The following is a 13577-nucleotide window of genomic DNA, read 5'->3' as shown; positions in this document are numbered from 1 at the left end:
ACTGATTCATGCAATGGTGGTGGGTCTAAATCACCATGATACAATGCTGCAGCACAAATATGTATGGCTTCCTTAAGTGGAACATTGGTGAATAGGCTAGCAATGTCAAATGAGCATTGCTATCGATATGCAGCCCTGTATGGTATTTGCAGATGTGAAGGAATCCTTCATCGTGTATCTGGAAAACTCGCTCAAAACTGGTAGTAACAATTTGCCCAACCATTTGGCCAATTCATGCTCTGCAGAACCGTCCATAGATAAGATAGGGTGTAAAGGAACATCACTTTTGTGTGTCTTGGGCAGCCCATGGATATGTGGACACAGCGAGCCATGAAGGTGAACCCTGTCATATATATCACATGGCAGCTCATCGCTGTTACACAAACCCAGCAAGCATTTTTTTTTTAGCTTACTTTTGAGCAAGGCTGTCCAATTATGTTGACCGGCAGGTCCAATGGATACGAATTTGGACCCGCCATTAAGAATGGCGTGCATTTTGTTGATATGGTCACACTTGTTAAGGATAAATATTCCCATCCCTTTGTCGCGTTTACTGATATCTATGTCCGCATTGTCCTTAAGGCCTTGCAACGCTGTAAAACATAAGTGACAGCCATTCACTGGTTCATTCCTCAGGGCAATGCTTTGACCAATCAGAGTCAAGCTGCCTGCTTTAAAATTTCAAACAATGCTTGGCAGTTAACTGTCAGTCACCATTAACTACCAATCTGAGTCCACTTGCTAATCAATCAGCACTCCCTTCTCATACAGTATAAAGTTGTTGCTTCCCTTGACATTGGTATTCTTGAGATTGTCTTGATGAGTGCAAGATGAAAAGCTTCAACGAAATGTCATATTTCAGCAATCACTTTATTATGTTAAAGGTGCTATATAAACACAACTAGTTGTGTAATATTTTAAAGAAGACATTAACTGAATTATTTTAAACGTCAGAAGGATTTCATCAGAATAAATTAATGTTTGCATTATCAATTTTACCTTAACACTTTCATTATCGATTTTACATTAACATCTTTATTACCCATTTCACATTAACACTTTTATTGCTAACCTCCAATTGACACTTTCAATATTAATTTTACAGTAACATTGGTACAAACAGTGATGGACCTTCTGGTGTATCCAGCTTGCCCCGCACTATTCTGATACCTTGTGAATCACAACATATATGCTCTCCACCCTACTCAAGGCAATGGGATTGACTGGGAGAGGTTACAAAATTAGATAAACATTTGGGGGCAATAATTCCAGGAAATTCCTCTCTGACCCAGCTAGGTAATTGTAACTCGTTCAGGAGATGACTCTGGCCCGAAATTCTCGGAAACATATAGCTTTTAAGAGGTGTGATGCCTGCCCCAAACAGAACAAGATCCAGCTCTCGTTTGAAGGAATTCAGTAAGATGGTGTCCACTGCTCAAGACAGCATGAGATCTCTCTCATCCAGTACCTGAGGGTTTTCCTCTGGTACGTGATAATTTTCTGATGGAAAAGTCTCTTCCAGACCCACTATCAGCACTTGTACAGTGCTTTCTTACTCTCCGCTCTTTCATCCCATTCTGCCGGTCCAGGAACCCTGCAGCTTCGCCATCATCCTGAATGTCCAACCAATATCTAAAACTGGCAGTAGCTTTTTTTGCACATCCACAATTGTCACATCCCTCCATCCCCTCCGGAATACACCTCAGCCGAGTAGCCACTCTGGACAATCGGCCTGTGAATATGACAGCTCTGTTCTGCGTGTCGTTACCACTATCCAGCCCTTGATCTTCCACATTCTGTTCCTCAGGACTTTCATCACAAACCACATGAGCACTTTAGGTACCATCTGCTCAGGGTCTAAGATTTTGTAATTAATTCTGATCAAACATGAGGAGTGAATTTTAATAGTTTGTAGGATGACTACATCTGGTCACCAGGCCTACAAAATGTAAAGTAACATATTTCTGTCTTTGTACCATACATTTAGACCATGGCAACTATCTCATTAAAGTCACACACAATGGGAGGCTTATAATAGGACATGGAGGAGTCCTTCAGTAGTTCTTACAGATTTCACAATTCTCACTAATCTCTTCTATTAGCCTCATACTCACTTCGTGAATGACACCTGAATCTTTTAGCAAAATGTTTAACCTTTGAAAGGGAGGTATAACTTTAAGACAGTTTGTTTCTTTTCTCTCTGATTCTTATCACATGATGCCATTAACACTTCACTAATAGTCTGATACAAAACATCTGGCTTTGTTCAGGGAATACCATAATGTCCTCACTAGACAGCAAGAATACCATAATACCATAATGTCCTCACTAGACAGCAAGTCCACTGACTTTCCAAAATAATTGACTTATCATACTCCATGTTAAGTTTCATTTGTGCACTTCTTGTAAAAGGTTTATTCAACAGCATAGTTATCTCACTAGAGTTTATGTCCATATTTATAAAATGGTTTACACTAGCTATTTTACATGGAATTGCAACTCTCCTTAGTGACCTAAATATGTTGTCATCTCTAAGCCTAAGGCAAGTAGTACTTTTCTATTCCATAACCTTGTGGCAATTCTCACTACTTTGTGAGTCAAGATAACATTTTAACCAATCTTTCCCCCATACTGTTGAGGTGCAAGCACTATCTGGTACTGCACAGTTAAAGGTGTCCCTGACTAACACGATTAATTACAGGACTAAAACTCCTTGTGATCTTTGTATAATTTGTTTAGATTCATCATTATCCTCTGTCTCAGTACTCTCTGTATCATTTCATAGACTCTCTGCTTTGGACAATTAATTGCATAATGGTGCTTCAAATCACACCTGAAGCACCTATTAATTCTTCCTTGTGCACCCCTGGGATTCGTTTGCTCATTATTTGTGATGCAATTTTGTCATAAGCTATAATTGCCACACTTGCCAAATGTGCTCTCAAAATCATTTTGTCTGTCTTTAATTTTGCATTGTATTGATGCCTGTGTGCAGTGTCTGACTGTTTCAAAGGTAGCAGACATCTAATTCAGCAAAGTTTCCTTCTTTGAGAACCAAACACCAGTTAAAACCAGTAGCCTGTCCTTATAAGACACCTTAGCATAATCAAACAATTTAAATGCTAGTACCTATCCAGGGATTCCGCAAATTGAATTTTGTCAAATCTGTTAAAGTCCATAATATATTCCTCCACCTGTTTTCAAAATCTATCAAGTTCTGACCATACTGCTTTGGTATTTAATAGATGTAGATTCATCCAAGATCCCTTAATAGAACGTAGAAATCTTCATTACTGTCTACTTGATGAGCATCAACCTCATAAAATACTTTACATCTGATTTTCAACAGGAAGTGACACACCAAGGTCATACCTTGTTTTCTACTTGACAGGGAAGTAACCTGTGTCCACATCACTATTTTTCCACTGTTCATATGGTTCAGACTCCAAAAACATTGGCGGGTAATCATACTCCAACAATTTACATGTACATTCTGCCATTTTACACAATGACTACTAGGATTTTAGTTTTTCTTGTCAAATTATTTTTCCCTTGGTTTCCAGCCTACGCCTTTAGGCAGTCTGTCTCAACCATCACATTAAACTCCAGGAAGTAAGGTGGTGAAGGATAGAACTGGAGCCAATCTTTATATATTTCTATAAATATTTACTTACAGAGATAAACATTCTAAATATGCACCTCCGATCCAAAAAGCAGAGTTTCAATCTATTCCTATTGTCCGTGCGAGACGGAGTCACTGTCCTCACTGTCCGTGCGAGGCAGAGTCACTGTCCTCACTGTCCGTGTGAGGCGGAGTCACTGTCCGTGTGAGGCGGAGTCACTGTCCTCACTGTCCGTGCGAGGTGGAGTCACTGTCCGTGCGAGGCGGACTCACTGTCCGTGTGAAGCGGAGCCACTGTCCTCACTGTCCATGCGAGGCGGACTCACTGTCCATGCGAGGCGGAGCCACTGTCCTCACTATCTGTGCGAGGCGGAGTCACTGTCCGTGCGAGGCGGAGTCCCTGTCCTCACTGTCCATGCGAGGCGGAGTCACTGTCCGTGCGAGGCGGAGTCACTGTCCTCACTGTCCGTGCGAGGCGGAGTCCCTGTCCTCGCTGTCCGTGCGAGGCGGAGTCACTGTCCGTGCGAGGCGGAGTCCCTGTCCTCACTGTCCGTGCGAGGCGGAGTCACTGTCCATGCGAGGCGGAGTCACTGTCCTCACTGTCCGTGCGAGGCGGAGTCCCTGTCCTCGCTGTCCGTGCGAGGCGGAGTCACTGTCCGTGCGAGGCGGAGTCCCTGTCCTCACTGTCCGTGCGAGGCGGAGTCACTGTCCATGCGAGGCGGAGTCACTGTCCTCACTGTCCGTGCGAGGCAGAGTCCCTGTCCTCACTGTCCATGCGAGGCAGAGTCACTGTCCATGCGAGGCGAGGTCACTGGCCATGCGAGGCGGAGTCACTGTCCGTGCGAAGCGGAATCACTGTCCGTGCGAGGCGGAGTCACTGTCCTCACTGTCCGTGCGAGGCAGAGTCCCTGTCCTCACTGTCCATGCGAGGCGGAGTCACTGTCCGTGCGAGGCGGAGTCACTGTCCTCACTGTCCATGCGAGGCGGAGTCACTGTCCGTGCGAAGCGGAATCACTGTCCGTGCGAGGCGGAGTCACTGTCCTCACTGTCCGTGTGAGGCAGAGTCCCTGTCCTCACTGTCCATGCGAGGCGGAGTCACTGTCCGTGCGAGGCGGAGTCACTGTCCTCACTGTCCATGCGAGGCGGAGTCACTGTCCGTGCGAAGCGGAATCACTGTCCGTGCGAGGCGGAGTCACTGTCCTCACTGTCCGTGCGAGGCAGAGTCACTGTCCTCACAGTTCGTGCGAGGTGGAGTCACTGTCCGTGCGAGGCCGAGTCCCTGTCCATGCGAGGTCGAGTCCCTGTCCGTGCAAGGCGGAGTCACTGTCCTCACTGTCCGTGCGAGGCGGAGTCCCTGTCCGTGCGAGGCGGAGTCACTGTCCTCACTGTCCGTGCGAGGCGGAGTCACTGTCCGTACGAGGCGGAGTCACTGTCCTCACTGTCCATGCGAGGCGAAGTCACTGTCCGTACGAGGCGGAGTCACTGTCCTCACTGTCTGTGCGAGGCGGAGTTACTGTCTTCACTGTCCGTGCGAGGTGGAGTCACTGTCCTCACTTCCGTGCGAGGCGGAGTCACTGTCCTCACTGTCCGTGCGAGGCAGAGTCACTGTCTTCACTGTCCGTGCGAGGCAGAGTCACTGTCTGTGCAAGGCGGAGTCACTGTCCTCACTGTCCGTGCGAGGCGGAGTCACTGTCCTCACTGTCTGTGCAAGGCAGAGTCACTGTCTTCACTGTCCGTGCGAGGCAGAGTCACTGTCCTCACTCTCCGTGCGAGGCGGAGTCACTGTCCGTGCGAGGCGGAGTCACTGTCCTCACTGTCCGTGCGAGGCAGAGTTACTGTCCTCACTGTCCGTGCGAGGCAGAGTTACTGTCCTCACTGTCCGTGCGAGGCGGAGTCACTGTCCTCACTGTCCGTGAGAGGCGGAGTCACTGTCCTCACTGTCCGTGCGAGGCAGAGTTACTGTCCTCACTGTCCGTGCGAGGCAGGGTTACTGTCCTCACTGTCTGTGCGAGGCAGAGTCACTGTCCTCACTGTCCGTGCGAGGCGGAGTCACTGTCCTCACTGTCCGTGCGAGGCGGAGTCACTGTCCTCACTGTCCGTGCGAGGCAGAGTTACTGTCCTCACTGTCCGTGCGAGGCAGGGTTACTGTCCTCACTGTCCGTGCGAGGCAGAGTTACTGTCCTCACTGTCTGTGCGAGGCGGAGTCACTGTCCTCACTGTCCGTGCGAGGAGGAGTCAGAATTGTGCGAGGTAAGTTTGACTTGTTTTGAAAGGAATAAGAAAATGGGAGTATTTTCTCTGTGAAAGGATGGAATGATAAATCTCCAGTTGGTCTCTGTTTTGTATTTAATAAGTTTCTGTGTATGTCCCTGTAACAGGTTAACTGGCTGTAAATTTGATGATTTGACGGGTTAATTTGAAGGTTGGTATTTCTATTATATAGCAAACATTAGCATTGATGTGTTGTTTAATGATGTCAGATCAATGCAGTGATTGCTGGTGAAGGGTTCCATGTAATTTTAAGTGCTAAACGTGCTGCTAGATTAACCAGCCGCACTTTGTGCAGTAGTATCGGGGCCATGGCCATGGTTTATCCTTTGTCTGACCCCTGGATACCTGTGATGTACAAGCATTGTGTCACCAAACTGCAGAGAGCAGAACGCCTCCCTAGAATTGAGCCAGAAAGAGAGCTCTGTTTCAGCTGGCCACTCCCTCAAATGTTTGATTCTTCTCTCTTCCAAATAATTATCCATTTCCCTTTCTGAAGTTATTATGTGTCTGGGTGTGCTGTTGACTAGTTCATAGAGTTGATTGCTATAATTACCCTCAACAACTCTATTATTATTGAATCTCACAATTATCAGGTAGACTTTGATCCTTTTTAATCTAGCAGTTTTCATTTATTCTTTCATGCAATGTGGGCATCACTGGCAAGGCCAGAATTCGTTGCCCATCCCTAATAGCCTTTGAACAGAGTAGCTTGCTAGGCCACTTAAGACCCATTGCTGGGGGTCTGGAGTCACATGTAGGCCAGACCAGGTAAAGGAGTGGGGGGGGCGGGGCGCAGATTTCCTTCCCTAAAGGATATTAGTGAACCAGATGGGTTTTTATGACAACTGATGGTCGTTTCATGGTCACCATTACAGATTTATTCAATCAATTTAAATTCCACCATAGTAGGATTTGAAACTATGTACCCAGAGCATTAGCTGGACCTTTGGATTACTAGTCCAGTGGCATTACCACTACCCCACCATCTCCCCTGATTCTACATGTTCCCATTTTCCCACTAATCCTGCTTCCATTACTGATTCTGACAGGACATTCTACATCGTAGCAATCTCACGGATATCAAAAAGAGGATCTTCCTCTAGCCACCATCCTTATGATGATGGTAAATTTATGCCCCTCCATTTTACTCACGCCAACCAGTGGAGCTGGGTTTCCTCTCTTTACCTTATCGAAATGACTCATGATTTTGAAGAACATTATCGATCTCCTCAACCTAAGCTTCTCTGATCAAAGTATCAACTTAGTGGCTTCTTGCTGCACTATCCCCATGACGTTGATATCATTCCTAAAAGAGGTGCACAAACCTCCATGCCCGGTGCTAACTGCAATGATTAATAATGGACAGTTACTTCATCTGTGCTACATTAGCTGATCGCAGGCAAAATACTCTTGACATGAGCCTCAATATCACAGGATTGGGTTGACGGTGGAAGGTCAGCTTAATGCTTTCAACTGTGTTCGCTGAGGATAGTGTCAAGTTTGCTGTGATGCTCCAGTAGCTGAATAGCCGAACATTGTGCCCCATCACGTAAATGTCTTCCTTGACTCAAAGACCAGAAACAGACACGGCTCTCAATTTGATTTCTGAATCGAATTTGAAGACCAAAAAGATGAAAATACTGCAGATTTTGGTAAACTGAAATAAAAAACAGAAAATGCTGGGAAAACTCAGCAGGTCTGGCAGCATCTGTTAAATGATGACTGCCCCTGGCTTGTGGCCTGTTGTTCTGGCTTATATCGTTCAACATCATATTGCTTTTGTTGATTACTGCCCTGCATTGGTTGAGTATCAAGTCTGCTGAGACTCCCAAGGTCTCTACCCTTTTCCTATTTCAGCACCATCTGTGACTACCCAGTTGTCCTGCTGATGTGCAGTACGAGTACTTTTCTTTGTTAAGTTTCACCTGGCATGATTATGCATATTTTGTCCAATACATTCTGTGCTCACTGAGCTGGTTCCTTCGATTCCACGACGAGTTGGAAATAAATGTGGTACAGTTTTAAAGTGGTTGCAGGAACAGAGAGACAGGGGAGCTCAAAACCACAAATCTTTCAGAGTGCCGGGACAAATTGAAAAAGGCTGTTTAAAAACATCCTGGGCTTTGTAAAAAAAAAAAAGGGAATGGAGTACAAAAGCAAGGATGTCGTTCTCAAACTTCATAAATCACTGGTCAGGCCTCAGCTGGTGTATTATGTTCAATTCTGGGCCCCATACTTTATGAAGGATGTCAAGGCCTTGGAGAGGGTGTGGAGGAGATTTACTGGAATGGTCCCAGGGATGAGGGATTACAGTTACAAAGAGAGACTGGAGAAGCTGGGGTTGTTCTCAGAGCCGAGAAGGTTAAGGAGAGATTTAATAGATCTATTCAAAATGTTGCGTATTCAAGGTGAGTAGTATTGAAAAATCGTACTTTGCTCTCAGTCACAGATTAGATGCAAAATGTCCTAAGTGGGTGCTGAAACATCCTCAACACTGGCTTAATTTTAATTGCACCAAGTTATAAAATCAGTCATGGCTTAGTGGGTAGTACTCTCACCCCTGAGTCATCAGGCTCCATGTTCAAGTTCCATTGCAGGACTTGAGTACAAAAATCCAGGTTGGCACTCTAGTGTGGTACTGAGGGAATGTTTCACTGTTGGTGGTGCTGTCTCTCAGATGAGGCCCCATCTGCCCTCTCAAGTGGATGCCACAGAAAGACCCCAAGGCACTATTTCAAAGAAGAGCGGTGGAATTCTTCCGGATGCCTGGCCAATATTTATTCCTCAATCAACATCACAAAAACAGATTATCTGGTCAATCTCACTTTGCTGTTTGTGGGAGCTTGCTGTGTGCAAATTGGCTGCTGTGTTTTCTCGATTACAACTGTGACTACACTTCAAAAGTATTTCATTAGCTGTAAAGCACTTTGCGACCACCAGGTAGTCGTGAAAAGTGCTATATAAATGCAAGACTTTCTTTCTTTTCAATTGGAACAGCAAACCCATATGAACCAAATACCGTGGTAGTTTTCTTTGTCAGCTGTGTGTGATGATCGTGTTTAGATCCTGACCAAGACTGACCTTGTGTGTGCTGGTCGAGTTTTTAAATCGTACGCTTCTATTTCATCTGGGCACAAATACAGCCAGGCCAGGTGGTGGCTCCCTCTTTCAAGTCATTATAATGTAGTTTATTGTGCAATTCCTCCTTCCGACTCCCACAACAGGCCTGGATTTCAGTCCAGTCTAGTCACAGGAATGAAGACTTTAAGCCTCAAATGAGAATTTAGGTATTACTTGCTCGCAGTCACATCATTGGCTTTCTTAACTTGGCCTGGAAGGGAATTAATGACTAAATTAAATGTTTCTTCTCTCAGGAGACCATTAATAATCGTATGTAAAATAGACATAGTCCATCTCAATCTGCTTGAGTCACTGTCAAACCATGGGCTAAACTCCCTTGTGTTTCAAGTGCTGCTTCAGTTGTCCACTACAGGAATATAAATGCACAGTGCAGGAAAAGTCAGTCATGCAGGGGCCATCCTGCTAGTTGGAGATATAATGAGATATATTGTCAGGTGAAGCCATCAAGATCTCTGTTAATTTGGCTCTATCTGACCTGAGAAATGGTTAATGTGTTGAGAAGGTTGTTAAATGTCAATTTCATTGTTCAGGTTTATTAATTACATTCAGGTTAAGAGAAACAGGTGATGAGTATTAATTGTCTTTGAGCGCATGCAAATAGAAGACAACTCCGCCTCTCATTTAAGAAACCCCCCCCCCCACCCCTCCCATTTATTGATTTTAACTTAATTTATTGATTTTGTTTTACAAAAGAGTCTATGAATAGGGGATTGCTGGGACACTGGGTTGAGTGTGAGAAGAGCTATGAGACAACAAGTCAGTAAACTCTGTCAATAAAGAAAAGCTCTGTGTCTTGGTTTCAGCTTCACCAACTGGCTTGGATCCCATTAGCAAGAGTGTCAAGTCCCTCTTCACAAGACTCAGAGAAATGTAAAAATCCTTTGGACTAAAACCTTACAGAAGATTCTTCAATGGTTCATGATAATCCCCCAGTTCCCTGAAGTGAGTGACTGGATGCTACCCTGAGAGTAGATTAATGTGACAAGGCCAGCTTTTTCAGTCTGCAGCCCAGTCACAGTCTCACCAAATCAAACAAGGTTATCATTCCACACAATTCAGGTCTACCCGTACTTCAGTAGCATATAATCTCTGCTGGCAAAGAACAACCATCACCTAAATCACACGAAGTCACAGCTCTTGGTTGATCAGAGATGCTCATTAGGGTGAGGGGTAGCATCACTAAGCAGCTGTGGTCATGCTAGCTTTGAATAATTCAGCTTGGTGTTGGGTTGCCACTCTGCATGAGGGAAAGAAAGAGGATGCAGTTATAAAAAGCCTTTTCCTAGACCAGGAGCCCAGTTGCGAGCCACGACTTGCCACCTCAACTGCAATCAAATAACCCAATCTGCCAGGTTTATGTGCTACTGCTTGCTGCCTCAATCTAATGAACTATTGAGCCAAACTTGTAGAGTATGGGTTCTGTCAAGGGATAAAATGATTCCCGTATGAAATCTAGGCCCCCTAACTATTTAGTGGGCGTGAATGTGCTGGTGGCGGCATTAAGCCATAGAGAACAGAAGCCTCAGCTTTGATTCCTGGTCTCAACTGGGTTAGTTATTCTCAGCTCAGGCAGTTTTTGGGCAAATCACCTCAGTGCCCAAACTTTCAACCAGGATTGTTATTGCTCTCCACGTGTGGATCTGACCACTCGATACTCTCATCAAAGGTTAATCTACTGCTACCACCAGGAGTAAAGTGGAAAAGTCAAAAGCATAATAGTGCAAACTCTAGAAGTCTGAAATAAAGTCAGAAAATGCTGGAAATACTCAGCAGATCAGGCAGCATCTGTGGAGAGGGAAACAGAGTTAATGTTTCAGATCTGTTTTGAGAAAATGTGGTATTTTACCGCAATCACTGACAACCTAGGAAAGGACATGATGTAACACATCGATGTAAGCATGAGCTAGCATAAAGAGGCTGTTGGTGACAGAAAGAGCCACGGATATGGGTGGACTGTCACAGGGTAATTCTTCCCTGCTCTCTCATTCACAGGTCAGCAAGTCCTCGGGTTGGTGGAGAATCAGAGTGATTGGTACCTTGGGAACTTGTGGAAGAATCACAGGCCGTGGCCAGCACTGAGTCGAGGATACAACACAGGTCAGTAACCTGGCAAATTAGACAACATCAGACACCATTCCCTTCTGCTTTAAGGTCTATTTTGTCTCCGCTGGCAAGTTTCCCAATCTGTCTATAATTGAAGCTAATTGGAATGGTAACACCTCACCTGTATGGAGGAATCTCAGCAAACTGTTTCTTTAACATAAATCACAAATCTAGTTCAACTTTCAGGCTATGCTAATTTTAGACTGAAATGATATTAGACTTTATAATTGCTATCCTAGTTTCCTCTTGGACAGTTTAATAGTAAGGTCAAGTGTAAAGTGATGACTTGATGACTAGCGCACAGTACCATGGAGTTACAGGGCAGAAAACCATCCCCTCCCTGGTCATCTAATAGGGATTAGGTGCTATATTCCTCCCCTTCCCAAGTTCCCTTTGTCAACAGAGATATCCTTATATCTCTCCACATATCCTTCCCCTACCTTCCCAAATTGCCTAGTCAGAAATTAGGCAGTGTGTTCCCAAATTTCCTTGTCAGGAATTAGGCTGGATTTCTCCACTCTAAATTCTTCATAGAGGCAGGGGCTCATTTTAACTGATAAAATAAAAATGGACATTTTCTCAGGGATCAATAAACCTTTTTTTAAATTCTTTTGTGGGATGTGGGCGTCAATGGTGAGGCCATCATTTGTTGCCCATCCCTAAGTGCCCTTGAACTGAGTGGCTTGAAACACCATTTCCAAGGGCCGTTAAAAGTAAACCACATTCCTATGGGTCTGGAGTCACATGTAGGTCAGACAGGGTAAGAACGGCAGATTTCCTTCCTTAAAGGACAGTAATGAACCAGATGGGTTTTTACAACAAGCGACAATGATTTCATAGTCACCATTACTGAGACTAGTTTTTCAATTCCAGATTTATTAGTTGAATTTAAATTTCACCAGCTGCTGTGCTGAGATTTGAATCCGTGCCGCCAGAGCATTAGATAAGGGCCTCTAGATTAATAGTCCAGTCACATTACCACTATGCCACCATCTCCCCTGGGGTCCTGATTAAAACCAGGATCAACCTTTAAGAATGATGCAACCAGATGTAATTATTTCTTTACAATTCCTGAACAGAATTGAAAGAACGAATAAAAGACTTGCATTTATGTAGTGACTTCCTCCTCCTCAGGCCATATCAAAGTGCTTTACAGCCAATGAAGTACTTTTAAAAATATAATCACTTGTAATCTAGGAAACACGGCAGCCAATTTGTGCACAGCAAGCCCCCATAAACAGCAATGAGATAAGTGACCAGACCATCTGTTTTAGTGATGTTGGTCAACGACATAGAGGAGAATTGCCCTTCTCACAATAATGCTATAGGATCTTTTATGCCCACGTGTGGAGGAAGATGGGCCATTGGCTTAATGTCTCATCTGAAAGATGGATGGTGTGCATTAATATCTTCTCAGTTACATTGTTAAGATTTGTTCAATTGCGTTGTTAAAGTTAAGAGAAATAGGTGATGGGTATGAATTGTCTTTGAGCACGTATAAATAGGGGCTAGCTGGGACACTGGGGGCAGAATTTTTTGCTCAACAGGCGGGCACAGGCCCGACCCACCCACTCAAGCATAAAACAGCACATGATGACGTCAGGCGAGCGGCCCGACATCATCACGCACTCGCGCGATATTTCGGTCAGCAGGCGCGCGCTAAAGTGGGAAGACCTCCCGCCAACAATTAAGAGGGCAATGAAGCCCATTAACGGCATAATTAACAGGGACTTTTCGTTGCCCATCCAACATTACCTTTGGTGGGCCGGCGAATCAGCCAGGCGGCCTTAGCATTTTTCAGGAAACCTCATTCACGGGCAGGATGAGGTTTAATTTATCATGGAAACGTGGATGAGGTTTAATTTATCTTGGAAACCTCATCCACGGGCAGGATGAGGTTTCCATGATAAATTAAAATAAAGATATATTCCTGCAGACAGCATTTTGATGACCTACGTTTACAGGTGACTGATTATGAAGCTTGGACACTTCTTTCTGGTTTCTGTGGCCTTTACTTTAGCTTGTTCATGTCTTCAGCTCCCTGACTTCAGGGATCTTTCTGTGAGTGCTCGCCCGCGTTGACTTGAATGCTCGCCCTCCTCCTGTCCCCACCCCAGCAGCACTGAGCCTTTCAACGCGTGTTTCACGCTGGCTGGTTGTTATTTGGCCGGCCAGCGTGAATTCGCAATTTGGGGGCCAATCGCGGTCAGCTGTCCATCCATTGGCTACTCCTGGGCCTGCCAATCGCGCCCACACCAGATTTAACAGCGGGCCCTAAGCAATGAGACGCACATCAAGCATTAAGCAAATAATAAATCATTTCTTGATGGATGGTTATAGATTGCGACTGTCATGATTGAAAAAATGGAGGGAAAAGATTCTGGAAAGACATAGGGGTTTTTTTTTCTTCCAATGTTTTGTTTCAAAAGGGAAGACCAAG

General features: G+C 44.8%; 1 protein-coding gene across 2 annotated transcripts in view; it reads left to right on the top strand.

The window, feature by feature from the left end:
• Nucleotides 1–13577, top strand: part of large1 (LARGE xylosyl- and glucuronyltransferase 1) — a 473246-nt gene that overhangs the window by 336084 nt on the left and 123585 nt on the right. For both annotated transcript variants that reach the window (XM_041215935.1, XM_041215936.1), the window contains exon 7: nt 11027–11131. In XM_041215935.1, the coding sequence (XP_041071869.1) occupies nt 11027–11131 (105 nt within the window). The remainder of the gene's footprint in view (nt 1–11026; nt 11132–13577) is intronic.

The sequence above is a fragment of the Carcharodon carcharias genome, chromosome 21, assembly GCF_017639515.1.
Source record: "Carcharodon carcharias isolate sCarCar2 chromosome 21, sCarCar2.pri, whole genome shotgun sequence".
Classification (NCBI taxonomy): domain Eukaryota; kingdom Metazoa; phylum Chordata; class Chondrichthyes; order Lamniformes; family Lamnidae; genus Carcharodon; species Carcharodon carcharias.
This window is presented reverse-complemented; position numbering and strand designations above follow the sequence as displayed.